Source organism: Hypomesus nipponensis, chromosome 11 (assembly GCF_054491055.1).
Source record: "Hypomesus nipponensis isolate SF chromosome 11, ASM5449105v1, whole genome shotgun sequence".
Lineage (NCBI taxonomy): Eukaryota > Metazoa > Chordata > Actinopteri > Osmeriformes > Osmeridae > Hypomesus > Hypomesus nipponensis.
Window position 1 is genome coordinate 1043918 of NC_140371.1, and position 22237 is coordinate 1066154.

Here is a 22237-nt window from a genome sequence, read left to right on the forward strand (position 1 = left end):
CGTGGCATGAAATCAAGTCTACCTGACAGACAGAGCATGTCCAGCTATCCCTGCACACACAGGAACAGGCAGCCACACACAGAGCAGATCCAGCTACTCCTGTGACACCAGCATGACCCACACCACACACACCACCATCTACACACACACACACCATCTACAGCTCTCCCTGCAGCTGGGATCAGCATGCATCATGACTGCACATCTGGCCTTGGGAGACTGACAGACACCCCCCTCCAACCATCTACACACACAATATCTACACACATACAAATACCATCTACAAACACCATCACCCTTTGCACCAACTACACACATACACCATCACCCACAACCAGACACCTAGGGTCCCCACAGCATTCCAGATGTCTGCTGAATCACAAGGCACCCCCAGCAGCTACACATAAAGATGCAGTTCTTGCTAACACTGAGCAAGACCAGAACACTGACACGACTCATCCAGCCTCGCTTTCCTTCGCCACCCTCTGTTCCTGCCACAGCCAGTGTTTATCAGTGGAAACTCATTTAAAAAGGCAAGTCATTGGAGATGAAGATCTGCATAGGTCAAGCCGTCCCAGGTGTGGTCTCCTCCCAGTCAGAGAGACACCTGCCTGCAGATAATGAGCCCGGCAGGAGCGCCTCATTATCCTCACAAACAACCATGACGACATCCGCAGCCAGTGCGAGCTGATTGCGCTTTAATTCAACCAGGATCCAGCCAAGTTAACGGCGCCGGTACGGACAGAGAAGAAACACGGAGACGAAGTTTGTTATATTATCCTTCTGTTGCAAGCTACTTGTGTTTCTGTTGTTTGGTGCGGGTTTGACTAAGGTTACGTGTTTATGTGATCTGGACGCAGATGGAGTTTGTCGTCTTACCTTCGCTGCAGTCCTTGCCTTGGAACCCGGTGTGAGTGCAGTCGCAGGTCAGTTCGTCGTTGACCACACTGCAGACCCCTCCGTTTAGACACGCACTGGCTTCTCCGCAAAGCTCATTAAGAATTCCCGCACTGTTTAACATCAAGGCCTCCGTGTTGTTCACTGTGATGTCCGTTATCCACCCGGTAAAAGGCGCCTGGTCCTTCACAGAGGCCGATGTTAGGCGTAAAGCCACAGAGCGTAATTCCGGTGGTATTCCCCCGAGAAACAAGTGGCTGAAGACGACCATATCCCTTCTTTTCGACTTCACTTCCACCCATTTGACCTCCTTGTCCACTATGAGAGTTGTGTTCTTAAAATGTCTCTTGATTGTTACCGCATGCCACTGGCTATCGTTGATTGCGGTGTCCGTGAGGACGGTGGCCGGTTCGGCGCAAAATATAGAAAACCTGAGACTGAGTTTACCGTTGTGTATGAGAAGTTCTAAAAAGTCACAGAATCCCTCGTCATCGAAGTAAACTAACAGCCCGTTAGACCTCTTGGTTTTCATGTTGAAACTCATCTCGCTCTCGCAGCATGCGTTCCACATCGGGAACCGGGCCCACTGGCCCTCGGCCCCGGTGAACTCCAGGCTGGTGCTCAAATCCACCGTGCACAACACGAGCAGGCCTACCCATAGTAGATGGGCTCCGTGCCTCATTGCCAAAACCATGATGTAAACGAGTTCTATCAAGAAAAATACCGCTACCTGTCTCGAGCCAGACGCTTCACTGCAGGAGGACGCGAGGGGCCGCGCTGTGGTAGACTGACTGCCCGTCGAGGTAGGAAGGAGAGAGCTGGCTCATAGCAGGCCTGGGTTTCGGGCTTCTTAACAAGTTTGCATAACGGCACACTAGGCCTTCGCTAATGTCCAGGGGAAACCAGCATCGCTACATAGCCTGTTGCCCCGGTTCTGCAATGCTGAAGCAAATTAAATTGAGTGAAGTTCCTCCGGTATACAATTTATCTCCACACAATCCATGTAACAAGAAAAAAAAACAATAACGTTGATTTTAGACATCCATCTCCATTCCCTTCAATTTCCTGTCAGTGCCGTTGTCCTCGGTCTGCGCATGCCAAGCCAGAGTGCTGGGGTCTGGCCGATGTGACGGGAGCAGTAATCAGCACATCCGTGCCAGCGGGGAGCTGCGAGCGGCGGGCCGCTCACCTGACATCCTCCGAGACGGAGCAAAAAAATCTACAAATGGAACCAAAATGATCGACAAACCCAGCAGTAATATTTTCAGATCCCAATCCGAAAACTCACAGCATAGGTCTAATGGTCTTCTGATCTGTAAAATAAACATATATTTGATGAGCAATTCAATTACATGCGATTAACCAGGTTCGTCTAATCGAAAGATAAGGATTTAAGGATCTTAATCCCTCACATGTTACACACCGGAGTGTCAAAAGGCTGACATGGTTTACACTCCTAAACCATCTAATTCTATTTTAATTTCAAAAATTATCAAACACATTGGTTAGTGGGTTCGTGAGACCCGTTTTAACGTGGATTTAATCATTCCTGCTCCGGGGAAGGTGAGCCCATTTAGAGACAGAGCGCGGCTGTTACAGGCTACATTGTTTTCCAGATTATTTCACAAATAACGAGAGGGTACAAACTTTTATAATCTGCAAATAAAACACTAGCCTTTCATGATCGAATGCAACTGCACACCCTGAATTATTAAGAACGTTTTTTAATAATGAGGCCATTGCGCTGTTAAAATGATGACTTTCTAATCTCCATCCCCACACACCGATGTACACTGACCTAGCGGACCGCTCGACTCTCCCTTAGCCCTCAGTCACCGTTGTTTTTCTGCCGTTGTAAAAGCAACTCTCTCGTTTAATTCAGAAACCTGACAACCTATCACACCTGCACATTCTATAAACCAGAAAATTTTTCCGAGCCTCCAATATTCTGAGTTTCAGGCATAATTCCGAAACAGAGAGATATTATGGATCCTTATCATTGGGACGCTTTTATTTGATATAGGGTTCGTCCAAACCATCTTCCTGAGCCATCTATTAATTACTGTCAAGATTAAGAAACAAAACACAACATAACATTTTACCATCTCAGGAACAGGAGTCCCAGAGAATTCGTACTAATCTACCTAACAGAGGCACGCCGAGGTAAATAGCATAGGCTGCTTTAACATTTTAAAAGTAGGCTAAATAGTCAGCAAATAAAGTCTTGAACATCTTCCATTACCGACATGGTTAACGGACTGAGGTTTGCGTCATTAACGCCAAAGTCTTTGTAAAAGCACAATCCTAATTGTTTTGTGGATTTCACTTGTCAGTACAGATGCACTCCCGTTCTAAACGGAGAGATGATGTTTATGATTGAAGCAAACCTATTGACGTACATTTAGCCTCCCGTTGTGTCCAAGTTGATTAAGCAAACTATTAAAATCAGTAACCAAGATTAAAACCTAGGCTACTAAATGTATCTGTCATGTGTACAGAAACCTGTAGTCAGATTTAGACCCAGCTCGTGACGTTCCATCGGTAAGGAACAGTACATGTTGTCTGCCGACGCTGTAGCCCCATTCCTACCGTCTATTTCGCAGACCCTCCGTTAGAACCTTCCCTTGGTCTCCCAGTGTTTCCTACCGGAGAGAGAGAGACGGCTCCCGCTCCCCCCATCGAAACAAGATATGTACTATAGGCTAGCTGTAAACTGAGATGTAAAGATATTTTACCTTAAATATTCTGTCGGCAGTACTTTGATCCACAGAAACGATTTGCATTTGACAATGTGGTAAAGCGGGAAAAAATACGTTATTTTCGCGGGAGGACAGGTGCGGAGTGGCTCCCCGCTGCGCTTCAACCAGCGACTGGAGAAGGCAGAGACATGGGGTCACGTGCCTCCGTGTGCCGTCTACCGGGGAGGGGAGGGGCGGTGCGCTGCGCTGCGGTACCTTGGACAGCGACGCGGTTTGCTACATATTCAAACATATTATGCACTCGCGGCATACCAATGAGACGGCACAGTCTTACGGAACATCACAACTTATGTAGATTGATGAATACTCCACTGTACACGCGCAGGTTGTACACTGGGAATGTGGGAATGATGTTGGTCTCTTTAGGTAACGGAGACAGCGACCGGAGAGGAAGACATATACCGGTGCAGTTTAGAATCACGGAAGGAGAGGTGGGGGGGGCCTCTCACGCACTCGTTTCCACTGTGAACGCCTTCCCTAGTTCAAGCTGTTGAATGTGTTCCTCTCCTATGGACGTGTTGTTGACGCCTTGATGTAAATACGTAGGCCTCTCAGGCTAAAAACCAAGCCCAATTGACTAACTGCTTTATGCAGGGACCGATGTCTCCATATAATGTCACCGTCCACAGAAAAAAACACAAGGCTTACTGGTTGGATATTATATGCTGACCGTGCGCCCCCCCCCCCCACGTAAATGAAAGCCAGACAGATCTCCCCTGGCTCACACCTCATCCTCGGCAAGGCCCTGATTGGTGTCTCTCCTCATTCCCGTCCAATCAATCTCTCCGTCGAGCCAGGGCTGGGGAGCCCAATGTGTTTGACGTGACCAATGACCCTGCAGCTCGCAACGTGATCACAGCCAGCAGATGGCATGGCTGTCGGAGGAGACTGAAGACTACTAACCTGATCCTTCCATAACAGGGGAACGGGGAAGAGAGGGGGGAGGAGAAGGAGAAGGAAGAAGAGGGAGGAGGGGGAGGAGGAGAGGAGAGAAGGAGGAGAGAGGGGAGGAGGTGGGGGGAGGAGGAGGAGGAAGTGGGGGTGGACAGAGGGTGGAGGGGAGGAGGTGGGGAGAGGAGGAGGACAGAGGAGGGGGAAGAAGAGAAGGAGGTGGGGGAGGAGGTGGAGGAGAGGGGAGGAGGTGGGGGGAGGAGGAGGAAGTGGGTGTGGACAGGGGAGAGGGGAGGAGGAGGAAGAGAGAGGAGTTGGGGGAAGGAGGAGGAGAGAGGGGAGGAGGAGGAAGAGAGAGGAGGGGGAAGAAGAAAAGGAGGAGGTGGGGGAGGAGGAGAGAGGAGTGAAGAGGAGTGGAGTGAAGAGGAGGAGGGGAGAGAGAGAGATAGCTCTCTGAAGATTAATGTCCTGGAGACGCCCTCCAAGGTTCAGTTGTGGAGAGGAGAGGGCTCCCCCCCCCTTCTCTCTCTCTCTCTCTCTCTCTCTCTCTCTCCCTCCTCTCTGAATGTCGATCCATTGTATATTTCTGTAGCTTCAGAGCCTCTACTTGCTGATCATAAAACTTAACATTTTCCAGCTTTGTTTTTGGCATTGACCATTGAAATATTGTTGGATGCACTTCTGATCCTTGATATTATGCTGTATTTTCGACATCCACTATTTCTATGTTGCTTTGGCTCTGCGTCTGTTGAAATGAACACAAAGTAAAATGATGAATGTCCATTCAGCTGTACAGACAAGGCTGAGTAGACTGTAGCACCAGCCCCTCTCAGTCTGTGAGCTGTCCCCTCAGCCCCTCTCAGTCTGTGAGCTGTCCCCTCACTCCCTCTCAGTCTGTGAGCTGTCCCCTCAGCCCCTCTCAGTCTGTGAGCTGTCCCCTCAGCCCCTCTCAGTCTGTGAGCTGTCCCCTCAGCCCCTCTCAGTCTGTGAGCTGTCCCCTCACTCCCTCTCAGTCTGTGAGCTGTCCCCTCACTCCCTCTCAGTCTGTGAGCTGTCCCCTCAGCCCCTCTCAGTCTGTGAGCTGTCCCCTCAGCCCCTCTCAGTCTGTGAGCTGTCCCCTCAGCCCCTCTCAGTCTGTGAGCTGTCCCCTCAGCCCCTCTCAGTCTGTGAGCTGTCCCCTCAGCCTCTCTCAGTCTGTGAGCTGTCCCCTCACTCCCTCCTCCAGGTCCACAGACAGCTCCTACACACACAGACTCATGCAATGTAACACAAGCAAAAATAACTTTATAACCGACTTCATCTCTGATATGTATTATTAAGAGGCCTGTTCCATCAGCAAGGTAAAGGGACTCATGACTACAGTGCAGAGTACAAGCACAGTGCCTGTTTTATGTGTGTGTGTGTGTGTGTTGACCTAAAGCAGGTTGGGGTTATTGTGTGTGCGTGTGCATATGTTTGTGTGGTGGTTGTCTGTGTTTGTGTGTGTATGTGTGCATGCACTGTGGATGCATGTCTAAGGACTCCTGGAATGTTCTATAGTGTGAGAAGAGAAGAGACACAAGGAGGGAGAGGAGGAGAGAGGAGAGACACAAGGAGGGAGAGGAGGAGAGAGGAGAGACACAAGGAGGGAGAGGAGGAGAGAGGAGAGACACAAGGAGGGAGAAGAGGAGAGGAGAGACACAAGGAGGGAGAGGAGGAGAGAGGAGAGACACAAGGAGGGAGAGGAGGAGAGAGGAGAGACACAAGGAGGGAGAGGAGGAGAGAGGAGAGACACAAGGAGGGAGAGGAGGAGAGAGGAGAGACACAAGGAGGGAGAAGAGGAGAGAGGAGAGACACAAGGAGGGAGAGGAGGAGAGAGGAGAGACACAAGGAGGGAGAGGAGAAGAAAGAGGGAAGTAGGGGAGAGGAGGAGTTGACCAAAGGAGAGGAGAAGGGACAGAGAAGAGGGTGTTCACATCTAGAACCTCTGCCACAGCAGGGTTCCTGTGAGACAGAGAGGAGCAGGTCTGAGACCGGCTTACATGTGAGTCAGGAGGTCCTTCTGCAGAAATTGACATCTGCATAATAACTCCATGGGGGGTGCATGGAAGATACATTAACAAGCAGAGCAATCCCATTAAAACCTGCATCTCCAGCCCCCTCACCAAACAGGCTGGAACAGATTGCTTTGGAGCTCATTGACACGGAGGCCAGGCTGGGATATATTGACTGTATTGATCTCCCTTCCTGGAGCTCCACACGCTGGTGTAGACCGTTCGCTTCAGCCAGAACACTAATAACGCTCCCTCAACACCTGAAACGCAAACTAGGAAATGGTGATTGGTTTGGTCATTAAAGGCAGAGTAAGCACTGTTGTTGAGAAGCACTTTTTGTCATATTTTCTGAAATAAACTTCACATCTTGATAGCGACCAATACGTATAAAAGTTTTACGGTAATATGAAATTAATCCGACATCTGTGGGCGTTGAAAGACTGTAATAATCACAACCAACCATTAAGGGGTACCCTGACTAATGATTGGAGAGGCTGCTTGTCTACCTACCTACCAGCGTGCACTCTACCCCTGCACTCAATGCACGCTACTATAGTTTTGTGGAAGTGGCTTTGAAGGGAGGGGGTGGGATATCATGGTTTGAATCGTTTGGAATTGAAGCTAAAATAGCTATCTTTGGACAACTTGCCTACACAACCTTGAAGCAGTCTAACTATAACTTGGCCATCAGACTAACCATAATTTGATTATCAGTGTGGTTTTCAGACTAGCTATAACCTAGTTATCCATTTGACAGACTGAATATTTAGTTAGTGTAGTTATCAGACATCAATCTAGATATTAGTTAAAAGGTCAGATATGAAATCCTTCGCAGACAGGAGCTGTAGCTACACTGGTTCAATTAGTACAAGTCCACGCATCGTACAGATGTTCCTTTAGGTTTATTTAGTACGTTTCTCTTCATATTCCTTCAATAAACACGGTGAAAACTATAAGAAAATAAAAGACAAAGTTTGAATTATTAATCCACAATGCCCCGTTTAACTTTCAGTAGTAGTGATGTGTCGTTCGTGAATGATTTGTTCATTTGGAACGAATCCTTGCAAGAAGAGTCAAAGAGTGATTAGTTCATTTTCAATGGCCGCGGACCGGGACTGTTGCATAGGCTCACTCTAGGAAACAGAAAAGATTCTTTCATTTCCCGACTTGTTCACCACCCAGGAACAGCAGCTAGCAGTAGCAGGAGCTAGCAGGAACAGCAGCTAGCAGTAGCAGGAGCTAGCAGGAACAGCAGCTAGCAGGAGCAGTAGCATGAGCAGGAGCATCAACTACATGATACTTCTGTGTTCGTTGAATGTGGCTCTGCACATCTAAGTATATGAATATCTTATTCTGCCCCAGGCTGTTCCTTCTGATGCACCCCCCCCCCCCCCCCCCCAACAACACACAAACACGTCCCTCCCTCCTCTTTCTGCATTCTCCCTGCAGGTCACATGATAGCCTCCCCCAGCAAGGCGAAGACCCAGAACACAGGAACAGCAGGAAGTCTTCTTCTGAGAGGACAGGGTCAGAGGATCATGGCTGGCCGTCTCAGGGAATACAATACGCTCACTCTCACAAACATGAAACATTGATTTTCCTCTCTCAGGTCCTCTCTCTAACGTCCTCCCTCAAAGGTCCTCTCTCTTCCCCACTTTTTTCTTATCTCTCCCTCTTTCTGTATCTCCCTCTTTCTCCCTCTTTCTCCCTCTTTCTCTCTCTCTCTCTCTCTCTCTTTCTCTATCTCTCTCTCTCTCTCTCTCTCTCTCTCTCTCTCTCTCTCTCTCTCTCTCTAACTCTTTCTCTCTCTCTCTCTCTCTCTCTCTCTGAAACTGCACTATTCATGAGCAGTAGGATAAGATCAGCTTGGGGACCTTCACCACTATGTGTAAATAAACATGCAAGCTACCATCTAAGTGTGTGTGTGTCTGCACAGGTGCATGTGTGAGTGTTTGTGTGGATGAAACAGAGAGAGGTGAGTATGTGTTGGTGTGTGAGGAAAATGTATAGGTAGTGTGAGTGTGTGTGTGAGAGAGAGAGAAAGATGTGTGTGAGGCAGAGAAAAATGTAGAGTGTGTGTGTGTGTGTGTGTGTGAGACAGAGAGAAAGGTGTGTGTGTGTAATTGCTCCTCACTTCTGATTAATAATTTATTTGGACCAGAATCCTCGGTACATCCAACCTTGACCTTGGCGTACAGGAAGTGGACACGCACCCTGGGTAGACAGGTCGTTCCCTTTGCTGTTGCCGTGATCCGCATGCTGGACGCTAATGCTACTTAGCTGTCACACATGCTGGAAGCTAACCCTTGCTAACTGTTGTCGCATGCCAGAAGCTAAAGCTGGCTAACTGTTGTCGCATGCCAGAAGCTAACGCTGGCTAACTGTTGTCGCATGCCAAAAGCTAACGCTGGCTAACTGTTGTCGCATGCCAGAAGCTAACGCTGGCTAATTGTCACCCCATGCTGGAAGCTAACGCTAGCTAACTGTTGCAGCATTCTGGAATCAACGGGTGTCTCATTCTTCATCTATTGATCCTGCCTGCAGACAGGAGAGCATTAGTCACCCTTACAAAAAAGAAGTATATTAAAGTATACTATAAGTATACTAAAATATGGATAGTACACTTTTAGTTCACTTTTGATATACTTTTAAGAAGTATGCTTAGAAAATACTTCACTTTTAATATACTTTTAAGAAGTATACTTATAACATAGTTTACTTTTAATATACTTTTAAGTATGCTTTGAAACTAGTTCACTTTTGAATACTGCAAAGTAGCCTGTGTAGTGCACTTTCAGTTCATCAAGTATACTTCCTCAAGTACTTCAAAGTATACTTTGGAATACTCTAAAGTAGCCTTTGTAGTGCACTTTCAGTTCATGAAGTATACTTCCTAAAGAACCTCAAAGTATACTTTGCAATACTTTCAAATGCACTTTCATTTAATGTAGGTACGTCAACAAGTAAACTTCTAAATGTAATTTTACTATTATTTACTAATGTACTAAAATGTTTATGGGCCCCTCAAACGCCTCAGATCTTGAGTCACTTGGTGAGAACGGGGCCCTCATAATAGTTTACTGCAGATTCGTAGCTCTTCACTACGTACTCAATACTGACTTTTAGGAAGTATGCTTAGAAACAGAAAATGGTATAAATTTTTTCTGGAGTAGGATGTATGTTTTCCATTATTATACAGCAAAAACAGTCAAAATAATTTTAAAGTACATTACAGGTTACATTTTTTAGATCCATCTCATTCTAATTATTCATGTCTATGAAAATCTAATGCATTGCACATTGAATCTTTTTTTGTTACTGAAGCTGTAACCTTAATTACTGCTAAAACATTCTGAAACCCTATATTCTTATACTAATAATTGTCAATTGGAGTATTAATGGTAAAAACCGAAAAAGCTACTTGAGAATTTGAAGGTTATACTGTCAAACTGACTGAAGAACGAAATAACGACGTGAAATAATGAAGATAGTGTGGCTCATTGGCTAGTCAATTCCCATGATGCAAGGCGGTAAATAGGGTTAAAATTTGTAACTTCATGAAAAAATATGTAACTTCATGAATTTCGTTTTTTAAATGTGTCTGCTTAAAATGTAGAGTTTTGTTGCGTGGTAATTGTCATTGTTGTGCTGGTTTACCATTGTAACCATGAGTTAAATGACTGTTACATTTTATAAGAGCAGCTGGATTCTTAAAATGTCATTGAAAAAATATTTAAAAGCTATAAATCTACAGTAAACTAATATGAGGGTTTTGTCTCTCCAAGTGAGTCAGTATCTGAGGCATTTGAGGGGCCATAAACAATTTAATACATTAGCAAATAATAGCAAAATTACATTTAGAAATTTACTTGATGACGTACTTACATTAAACGATAGTGCACTTGAAAGTATAGAAAAGTATACTTTGAGGTTCTTTAGGAAGTATACTTCATGAACTCAAAGTGCACTACACATTGTACTTTAGAGTATTCCAAAGTATACTTCATGAACTCAAAGTGCACTACACAGGTTACTTTAGACTATTCCAAAGTATACTTTGAAGTACTTTAGGAAGTATACTTGATGAACTGAAAGTGCACTACACAGGCTACTTTGCAGTATTCAAAAGTAAACCTTGAAATACACTACAAGTGTACTTTAAAGTGTACTAAATGACCTAAAAAGTGGGCCAATTCAGTTTACTTAGTACAAAAAAAGTATATAAATAAGTACACTGCTAGTATACTTTAAGTAACATGATAATAGTATACTTTTTATACTAAGTATACTTACAAAATAAACTTCTAAAATCTCGATGCAACCCTCTCACTACCTCCAACATTCAGACTTTTCTTTACACCGCTCAGTCCACAAAACCTCTCCCCACCGTGTCTTTGTCACCAATGACTCACTCACTGCTTAGATCACACTGGGTAGTTGCATTAGTAAAGTGCCCCTGACAGGCAGGCTACAGCTACAGCTGCAGCTACAGCTGCCCCCAGAGAGGGTGCAGAGCAGACTGCCCCGTTTAACTTTCAGTAGTAGTGATGTGTCAAGCCCTCTGTGACATGCTTGCGTGTAAAAAGGGCTATACAAATACATTTGATTTGATGTGTCGTCAGTGAATGATTTGTTCATTTGGAACGAATCCTTGCAAGAAGAGTTAGAGAGTGTTTGGTTCATTTTCTCATGGCCGCGGACCGGGACTGTTGCATAGGCTCACTCTAGGAATCAGAAAAGATTCTTTCATTTCCCGACTTGTTCACCACCCTCCCCCCCCCCTTGAAATGAACGCGATTCAAAGAACCGAGTCAGTAAAATGATCCGACCTTCCCATCACTATTAAGTATCTCTGATCACATGCCTCAACCAAAAGAAATACTGGCTGCAGCTGCAGCTACAGCTACCCCCAGAGAGGGTGCAGAGCAGACTGCCTGGGACAGGCTGACCGAGGAGCATACCTGGGACTGAAACATGTTTGAAGTGATTTGGTAGTTTTAGTGCATTTTGAATGTGAAATTAACTGTTGTGCCGAGCTGAAAGTTGGTTAGGAGAACTGTGTGAAGAGTTTTTAAAAAGTGACCAAAGTATTGAGAAATGTGTCCTAGCGACTGTAAAAAACTGTAAACAGCATCAGCACGGCCGTTCATCCCCTCAACAGGCAGTCGAGTCATCCCGTCCACAGTCCTCCAGTCATCCCCTCCACGGTCCTCCAGTCATCCCCTCCACGGTCCTCCAGTCATCCCCTCCACGGTCCTCCAGTCATCCCCTCCACGGTCCTCCAGTCATCTCCTCCACGGTCCTCCAGTCATCCCCTCCACGGTCCTCCAGTCATCCCCTCCACAGTCCTCCAGTCATCCCGTCCACAGTCCTCCAGTCATCCCCTCCACGGTCCTCCAGTCATCCCCTCCACGGTCCTCCAGTCATCCCCTCCACGGTCCTCCAGTCATCTCCTCCACGGTCCTCCAGTCATCCCCTCCACGGTCCTCCAGTCATCCCCTCCACGGTCCTCCAGTCATCCCCTCCACGGTCCTCCAGTCATCCCCACCACGGTCCTCCAGTCATCCCCTCCACGGTCCTCCAGTCATCCCCTCCACGGTCCTCCAGTCATCCCCTCCACGGTCCTCCAGTCATCCCCTCCACAGTCCTCCAGTCATCCCCTCCACGGTCCTCCAGTCATCTCCTCCACGGTCCTCCAATCATCTCTTCCACGGTCCTCCAGTCATCCCCTCCACAGTCCTCCAGTCATCCCCTCCACGGTCCTCCAGTCATCCCCTCCACGGTCCTCCAGTCATCCCCTCCACGGTCCTCCAGTCATCCCCTCCACAGTCCTCCAGTCATCCCCTCCACGGTCCTCCAGTCATCCCCTCCACGGTCCTCCAGTCATCCCCTCCACGGTCCTCCAGTTATCTCCTCCACGGTCCTCCAATCATCTCTTCCACGGTCCTCCAGTCATCCCCTCCACAGTCCTCCAGTCATCCCCTCCACGGTCCTCCAGTCATCCCCTCCACGGTCCTCCAGTCATCCCCTCCACGGTCCTCCAGTCATCTCCTCCACGGTCCTCCAATCATCTCTTCCACGGTCCTCCAGTCATCCCCTCCACAGTTCTCCAGTCATCCCCTCCACGGTCCTCCAGTCATCCCCTCCACAGTCCTCCAGTCATCCCCTCCACGGTCCTCCAGTCATCCCCTCCACAGTCCTCCAGTCGTCCCCTCCACGGGCTGTCCAGTCCAAGGATGAGAGAGAACGAGAGAGAGAAAGAGAGAGAAAGAGAGAGGGAGAGAGAAAGAAAATGAGTATATGTATGTGTGCATGTGTGAGTGTGTGTGTGTGTGTGTGTGCGTGCAGCTCAGGAACAGCAGAGAGCCAGTCAGCTGTCTGACAGTCTGATTAATGACCAACAAGCTTCATTGTTCTCCTCTCATAGATCTGCTGTCCCTCACTTCATTAAACAGTTTGATCCACAGCTACTGGGATCTTGCATGCTGGAGACACACACACACACACAGTCAAACACACCTACACACACAGGAGCTCCGACAGACCCACATGTGTGATGCTGAGAACAGCCAGATGTATGTTTGGAAGTTGAAAGGCTCTTCCCTCTGTTGCTCGAGAACTTCCCTTTCAGAGGCATTCTGGAACTGTCTCCTGTTCTAGTCTCTACGTGTTGTTTTCCCTGGTGTTCTAGCCGTCCCTGGTTGTCCAACAGGCCTCAAGCAGCTCCAGGGCTGAGCAGGCTGTGGGGGCTATGGAGGGGGCTGTGGAGGCTGTTCAGGCTGTGGGGGCTGTGGAGGGGGCTGTGAAGGCTGTGGAGGGGGCTGTGGAGGGGGCTGTGGAGGCTGTGGAGGGGGCTGTGGGGGCTATGAAGGGGGCTGTGCGGGCTGTGGAGGCTGTGGAGGGGGCTGTGGAGGCTGTGGAGGGGGCTGTGGAGGCTGTGGGGGCTATGAAGGGGACTGTGGGGGCTGTGGAGGGGACTGTGAAGGGGGCTGTGGGGGCTGTGGAGGGGGCTGTGGGGGCTGTGGAAGGGGCTGTGGAGGCTGTGGAGGGGGCTGTGGGGGCTGTGGAGGGGGCTGTGGAGGCTGTGGGGGGGCTGTGGAGGGGGCTGTGGAGGGGGCTGTGGGGGCTGTGGAGGGGGCTGGGGGCTGTGGGGGCTGTGGTGGAGCCTGTGGAGGGGGCTGTGGAGGGGGCTGTGGAGGGGGCTGGGGATTGTGGGGGTTGTGGGGGGGGGGGTTGTGGGGGGGGCCTGTGGGGGCTGTGGAGGCTGAGGGGACCCCAGTATGGTTTGAACCCTCTCCTCCCTCTCAGTCCTAAACTGGCCCTTTAAGAACCAAGCCCCTCCTGACTGCCGCAGGAAATTACTTTTCTCATTTCTGGACCTGACAAAGACAGGATTTCAAGTGCACTCCATCATCTCTCCTTGTCACACACATTTAGACCCATTCTGTGTCTGGAAGGCTGTGTGTGTCTGCAGGACAGAGATGCTGTATGTGTGTGAATGTGGGAGAGAGACTGAGAGGTACTAAAGTGTGGTATTGAGTGAAGAGAAGAGAAACAGGGGTGCAAGAGACAGAGCAGTAACAGAAAGTTTTTTTTTTACAATAGTTTTATAATGATGTTTGGGATTCACACAGCTGTTGGTGTTGAGTACTTCTGACTAACACAAGCACACACACACACCTCAAAATACAGATGTACTCTCACACACACACCTCAAAAGGTAAAATACATTTTTGGACTGAGTGGAAACAATACGTTTAAAAAACACTAACACTCACAACAGTTACATTGGGTTTTAGAATGTGAATGCAGGATAGGCATGTTTTGTGAACATAGACATTTTTTGTTTGATATTAAAAGGATTAAAAGCTAAATATCCCAACCACTCCTCCTGGAGTGGAGGAGTCCAATCAGACTCCGAATGCCATCCAATCATTAGTGTCGTTCCGACCTTAATGATTGGTTGCGTTTACCATAACAGCTGGCCCCTCCATAACACTAACCCAGCTGTCCCCTGTGTAACACCACCACAGCTGTCCCCTGTGTAACACCATCACAGCTGTCCCTTCAGTAACACCACCACAGCTGCCCCCTGTGTAACACCATCATAGCTGTCCCCTCAGTAACACCATCACAGCTGTCCACTCAGTAACACCACCACAGCTGCCCCCTGTGTAACACCACCACAGCTGCCCCCTGTGTAACACCATCATAGCTGTCCCCTCAGTAACACCACCACAGCTGCCCCCTGTGTAACACCATCACAGCTGTCCCCTGTGTAACACCATCATAGCTGTCCCCTCAGTTACACCACCACAGCTGCCCCCTGTGTAACACCATCACAGCTGTCCCCTCAGGAACACCATCACAGCTGTCCCCTCAGTAACACCACCACAGCTGCCCCCTCAGTAACACCATCACAGCTGTCCCCTCAGGAACACCATCACAGCTGTCCCCTCAGTAACACCACCACAGCTGTCCCCTGTGTAACACCATCACAGCTGTCCCCTCAGTAACACCACCACAGCTGTCCCCTCAGTAACACCACCACAGCTGACTCCTCAGTAACACCACCACAGCTGTCCCCTGTGTAACACTAACACAGCTATCCCCTGTGTAACACCATCACAGCTGTCCCCTAAGTAACACCGCCACAGCTGTCCCCTCAGTAACACAACCACAGCTGTCCCCTCAATAACACCACCACAGCTGTTTCCTCAGTAACACCACCACAGCTGTCCCCTGTGTAACACCACCACAGCTGTCCCCTCAGTAACACCATCACAGCTGTCCCCTCAGTAACACCACCACAGCTGTCCCCTCATTAACACCGCCACAGCTGTCCCCTGTGTAACACCATTACAGCTGTCCCCTGTGTAACACCATCACAGCTGTCCCCTGTGTAACACCACCACAGCTGTCCCCTGTGTAACATCATCACAGCTGTCCCCTGTGTAACACCATCACAGCTGTCCCCTCAGTAACACCACCACAGCTGTCCCCTCAGTAACACCACCACAGCTGTCCCCTCAATAACCCCACCACAGCTGTCTCCTCAGTAACACCAACACAGCTGTCCCCTGTGTAACATTAACACAGCTGTCCCCTCAGTAACACCACCACAGCTGTCCCCTCAGTAACACCACCACAGCTGTCCCCTCAGTAACACCACCACAGCTGTCCCCTCAGTAACACCTCCACAGCTGTCCCCTGTGTAACATCATCACAGCTGTCCCCTGTGTAACACCATCACAGCTGTCCCCTCAATAACACCACCACAGCTGCCTCCTCAGTAACACCACCACAGCTGTCCCCTGTGTAACATTAACACAGCTGTCTCCTCAGTAACACCACCACAGCTGTCCCCTGTGTAACATTAACACAGCTGTCCCCTCAGTAACACCATCACAGCTGTCCCCTCAGTAACACCACCACAGCTGTCCCCTCAATAACACCACCACAGCTGTCTCCTCAGTAACACCACCACAGCTGTCCCCTGTGTAACATTAACACAGCTGTCCCCTCAGTAACACCACCACAGCTGTCCCCTCAGTAACACCACCACAGCTGTCCCCTCAATAACACCACCACAGCTGTCTCCTCAGTAACACCACCACAGCTGTCCCCTGTGTAACATTAACACAGCTGTCCCCTCAGTAACACCACCACAGCTGTCCCCTCAGTAACACCACCACAGCTGTCCCCTCAGTAACACCACCACAGCTGTCCCCTCAGTAACACCACCACAGCTGTCCCCTCAGTAACACCACCACAGCTGTCCCCTCAGTAACACCACCACAGCTGTCCCCTCAGTAACACCACCACAGCTATCCCCTCAGTAACACCACCACAGCTGTCCCCTCAGTAACACCACCACAGCTGTCCCCTCAGTAACACCACCACAGCTGTCCCCTCAGTAACACCACCACAGCTGTCCCCTCAGTAACACCACCACAGCTGTCCCCTCAGTAACACCACCACAGCTGTCCCCTCAGTAACACCACCACAGCTGTCCCCTCAGTAACACCACCACAGCTGTCCCCTCAGTAACACCACCACAGCTGTCCCCTCAGTTGGTGGGTTGTATTTATGCTGAAGAGTGAGCATTTAATTCTAGCCAACCCCAACACAGAAACAGAGTGGAATAAAAGACAGTGAGACACCTACAAACCTGTGAGTTTAGGATGACACCCCCAGGGAGTAACTCCACAGCTCATCCTGAGAGGGGATCGACAGCTCTAACCACGTATGAAAATTTTCTCAGGCCTTGTCTCTTTCCTACATTAGCTCAGATGATCGTTTATTTCAAGGCAGTTGAGTCTCTGATGGCTTTTAGATCAGGCTGCTATGAGACAGTATCTGTGTGTGTCTGTATGTATTTGTGTCTGTGTGAGTGTGTGTGTGTCTGTGTGTGTGTGTCTGTCTGTGTGTGTCCGCCTGGCATAATAAGATAAATATTACACAGTTCAATGCTCCAACCCAGAGCTTGCTGGAAACACCAGCAGTGTGGCGGGTGGGATGGAGTGTGCGTGAGGATGAATATTCCTGAGTGTAGCATGGGCTTCACATACAACACAACTTTTTAGATAAAGTCTGGACAGACTACATGATAGCCTACATAGACACACTATAGGTCCTTCTATAGACCACACTTGTGGTCCTTATGTAGACTATATAAGGACACTATGAGCCTTATTTTAACGATCTGAAACACAAGTATCAAAACGCAAAGCGCCAGTAACTTTGTGGGCGGGACTCCGGCTCGGTTGCTATTTTGCCGGCGGGATAAATGACTTTGCGCCTGGCTCAATCTAAAATGGGTGGGTCTGAAGTAGCTACATTACTAAGGCGTGTGGTTTGGGCGTAACGTGCAGTAAACCAATCAGAGCGTCATCTCACATTCCCTTTAAGACCAGCGCTTGTTCCATGGCAAATTACTCGGCCGATTTGTCAGGCACACGCCAGGAGCGGTTCACAGCCAAGGAGACCGACGTTCTAGTCAGAGCCGTAACAGATAGAAGTGACATGGTATGGGAAAGGCAGAGCAGTTTTCTCATTGCACTAAATGCCTGTTCATGCTGCTCATTCAAATTCTTATTCTTATATATATATATATATACAAAAATATATATATATTTTTTTAAATTGTTCATTTCCTAAAATTAGTTTGTATTAGTTTGTATTGTATTTTTTAACTTAATTTCAGACCCGTATATGTTTATTGTTTGCACCTTCCTGCCACAGTAAATTCCGTGTTTGTGTAACATAGGCTACATGGCGAATAAACTGAATTCTGATTCTGATGGAGATGGGAGAAGAAACCCACACAAACAGGCGTGGGAGGAAATTGCCACAATTGTTACAAATCAAGTTCACATACATAGAGATTTCTAATGAAAATCTCATCATTGAAGAAATGTAACACGCCATAAATCAAAACAATGTAACGTAACTTTGCAGAAAGAAGACCATGGCCTCGCCAGCAGTGCGCACGGACCAAGCTTGCGCCCTTAAAATAGCATCTGAATATGTGTACATCTGACTGTAGACCACGTTTCACCTGGTCAGTGGCGGAATTGTTTTTCTGAAACTGCAAAATAGCACCAGGGAACGTTTGCGCTGGAAGACACCTCCTTCCAACGTGTGTCTGTGGAGGGAAAAGTCTGCTTTGCGTCAAGTGCAAACTAGGAATGATCCTTGCGTCATTGACAAAGTCAATCATGCTGAGTGCAAGATAGGGCCCTAAAGGTCCTTATGTAGACAACAGGGCCCTAAAGGTCCTTATGTAGACAACAGGGCCCTAAAGGTCCTTATGTAGACAACAGTTACTGATTTGACAGCTCTGGGTTAGACAGCCACGGCCCATGCAGGTCATGTCCTGGCATGCTCAGCTGAATGGTTCAGACTGTTGGGGCTCCATGCTCAAGCAGGGCCTCATTAGGAGGCTGTGATAGGGCCTCCACATCGCTCAAGCAGGGCCTCATTATGAGGCTGTGAGAGGGTCGCCACATCGCTCAAGCAGGGCCTCATTAGGAGGCTGTGATAGGGCCTCCACATCGCTCAAGCAGGGCCTCATTAGGAGGCTGTGATAGGGCCTCCACATCGTTCAAGCAGGGCCTCATTAGGAGGCTGTGATAGGGCCTCCACATCGCTCAAGCAGGGCCTCATTAGAAGGCTGGGATAGGGCCTCCACATCGCTCAAGCAGGGCCTCATTAGGTGGCTGTGATAGGGCCTCCACATCGTTCAAGCAGGGCCTCATTAGGAGGCTGTGATAGGGCCTCCATGTCACTCAAGCAGGGCCTCATTAGGAGGCTGGGATAGGGCCTCCACATTGCTCAAGCAGGGCCTCATTAGGAGGCTGTGAGAGGGCCTCCACATCACTCAAGCAGGGCCTCATTAGGAGGCTGTGATAGGGCTTCCACATCGCTCAAGCAGGGCCTCATTAGGAGGCTGTGATAGGGCCTCCACATCGCTCAAGCAGGGCCTCATTAGGTGGCTGTGATAGGGCCTCCACATTGCTCAAGCAGGGCCTCATTAGGAGGCTGTGAGAGGGCCTCCACATCACTCAAGCAGGGCCTCATTAGGAGGCTGTGATAGGGCCTCCACATCGCTCAAGCAGGGCCTCATTAGAAGGCTGGAATAGGGCCTCCACATCGCTCAAGCAGGGCCTCATTAGGTGGCTGTGATAGGGCCTCCACATCGTTCAAGCAGGGCCTCATTAGGAGGCTGTGATAGGGCCTCCATGTCACTCAAGCAGGGCCTCATTAGGAGGCTGGGATAGGGCCTCCACATTGCTCAAGCAGGGCCTCATTAGGAGGCTGTGAGAGGGCCTCCACATCACTCAAGCAGGGCCTCATTAGGAGGCTGTGATAGGGCTTCCACATCGCTCAAGCAGGGCCTCATTAGGAGGCTGTGATAGGGCCTCCACATCGCTCAAGCAGGGCCTCATTAGGAGGCTGTGATAGGGCCTCCACATCGCTCAAGCAGGGCCTCATTAGGAGGCTGTGATAGGGCCTCCACATCGCTCAAGCAGGGCCTCATTAGGAGGCTGTGATAGGGCCTCCATGTCACTCAAGCAGGGCCTCATTAGGAGGCTGGGATAGGGCCTCCACATTGCTCAAGCAGGGCCTCATTATGAGGCTGTGAGAGGGCTGCCATGTCGCCGCTACTCACTCGTTTCATTGTGTTTTATTTCCTGGTGTTTTCGTTGGCTTCTTTGAAAGCAGCTAGAGTGTCATAGCTGCCACACAATGTTAGGATAGGACCCAGAGACACTGTTAGGGTTAGGATAGGACCCAGAGACACTGTTAGGGTTAGGATAGGACCCAGAGACACTGTTAGGGTTAGGATAGGACCCAGAGACACTGTTAGGGTTAGGATAGGACCCAGAGACACTGTTAGGGTTAGGATAGGACCCAGAGACACTGTTAGGGTTAGGATAGGACCCAGAGACACTGTTAGGGAGAGAGAAGAACTGAGGGAGGTGAAGAGGTAGAGGGAGAGAGTAGGAGGAGAGATGGAGAGAGACAGAGAGAGGGGGAAAGGGAGAGAGGGAGAAGAGAGTAGGAGAGCGAGAGGAAGAAAGAGAGAGGAATAGAGAGAGAGGAGGCGAGAGAGAAAACAGATATGAGTGCTGCTGTGCTAGCGATAGGGGACATGTGGTGGTGGTGTGGACCGTGAGGTTGTATGAACCTGTGGTTATGTGGTTGTATGATCCTGTGGTTATGTGGTTAAATGAACCTATGGTTATGTGGTTATGTTCACCGTGAGGTTCTATGGAACATGAGGGCCCAAAGACTCTTATCCTGTGGACTAATTAGAAAAACAGACGGCATCGCCAAAAGAGTAGGATTTAAAGCCATGGTAGGTCTTATCAACCTCTCTCTCTTTGGCCCAGGATTAAAGCTGAAATGGCTTTTACACGGGCCAGTAACCCAGTGCATTAGTTGAGAGACTCAACAAAACACTCTCCCTTTACCCTTTAGCAGTCAGGACAGCAGCGTTAGCTAATGACCAAGGACGGCTGTGGTAAGGGTGTAAATATTTACCATGACTCCACCGGTGGAGAGAGGACAGGCAGAGGGCAATCAGAGGAGGAGGGCTGGAGGAGGAGGAGAGAGGGAGGAGGAATAGAGCTGGAGGAGGGAAAGGAGGAATAGGAGAGCTGAAGGAGGGGAGTAGAATGAGGAGAAGGGCAGGGGGAGGAGGAGGTGAGGGAAGGAGAGGAAGTGGAGGAGGAGATGGAGAGGGCTGAAGCAGGGCTGACTGTGTAAGGACGTGATTATCTCTTCATTGCTGTGCTTTAAATAGACAAGTCATGTGAGGAAGTCCTTAGAGGGAGCGAGTCATGTGGAAGTATGAAGGTAAGCAGTCAGAACACGGTGATCTCCAGTGTTGGAGTGGTGTTACAGAGTACACCAGAGCTAGTTCAGTTCCAAATGCAGCGGGGAGAAAGGGGTGGCTGAGGGGAGGGGCTCACAGTGGAAGCAGGCTAACAGCTGGGAGTGGACGGCTGGCTGGCCCCGCCCGCCTGGCAGTGACAAGGAAACAAATCAGGTGCTCCCGAGCCAGTTCTCTCCTCCAGGTGGGAGGGATGCCCCAGGCCTCTCCTGCCCCAACAACCAACCACAGAGTCAAGCTCCATTAACCTGACCAATGGCGTAGAGGCAGGATGGACTGGCACTCCCACACTGCCTCATTTCCTATCTTGCGATGGAGGAGTCTGTCAAAGCTAATGAGCTGCGAAACCCAGAGACCTGCACATCACACTCCTCACACACACACACACACCAGACTCCTCACACATACACCAGACTCCTCACACACACACACACCAGACTCCTCACACATATACCAGACTCCTCACACACTCACACACCAGACTCCTCACACACACACTCACACACACACACACACACCAGACTCCTCACACATATACCAGACTCCTCACACACACACCAGACTCCTCACACACACACACACACACACACAGTCTGTCAGTGATGGTGCCCAGAGAGTGGTCACAGTGATGTCATGAAGTCAGAGTGTGCTGATGGCCACAGCAGAGGCTGACTGTCTGAGGAGGTGTGTCATAACAACTTCCTGTTTCCTGTACTTCTGCCTGAGAAAGATGCATGTTGGACTGAACACAAACACAAACTGCAGGCTAGTCCGTGGTTAGGTGGAGGGCAGAGTAGGTGTTAGGGCAGGTGGAAGGATACATTCAACGCAGGGTGATGCATGGATACGTGGAGGGATACGTCCACCATTAATACAAAGGACATTGTGACTGAATCTGTTTTTCTGCCTTACTGAATGATCTCTCCAAGGCCGGGCAAAGTTTTATTGTTCCGACAACTGGCTTGGGCTTAGTGGACAGGCATCCCATAATAATCAAGGTTGAGACACTTACAAGTGTGCTTCTACAGGAAAGGTCACTGGCAGACACTACAGAGGAGGAACTATTACTGCATCTAGCCATGCATATGGACAAACATATTGTTTCCTTCATTCAGCTCTAATGAACATGTGCTGTCCTTGTTCCTCCCTCTGGCTCTTACTTTATCTCTCTACCTCTTCAGCTTCCCCTCTCTCTCTCCCCCATCTCTCTGTCTCTGGCCCCTCTCTCCTTCTCCCTTCCACTATCTTACTCCCCC

The 22237-nt window shown here is 49.2% G+C and overlaps 1 protein-coding gene and 1 long non-coding RNA gene across 2 annotated transcripts in view; one reads left to right on the top strand and one right to left on the bottom strand.

Moving 5' to 3' along the window:
- Nucleotides 1–1591, bottom strand: part of LOC146267632 (neurexin-1a-like) — a 195087-nt gene extending 193496 nt beyond the window's left edge. Inside the window, exon 1 of the mRNA XM_084709264.1 lies at nucleotides 880–1591. Within this exon, the coding sequence (XP_084565390.1) occupies nucleotides 880–1591 (712 nt within the window). The remainder of the gene's footprint in view (nucleotides 1–879) is intronic.
- LOC146267637 (uncharacterized) lies at nucleotides 684–8108 on the top strand. Its single transcript, XR_014768825.1, has 3 exons — nucleotides 684–765; nucleotides 861–926; nucleotides 8030–8108. It is a non-coding gene; the product is annotated as an uncharacterized LOC146267637 (long non-coding RNA).
- Nucleotides 8109–22237: the final 14129 nt, after the last annotated feature.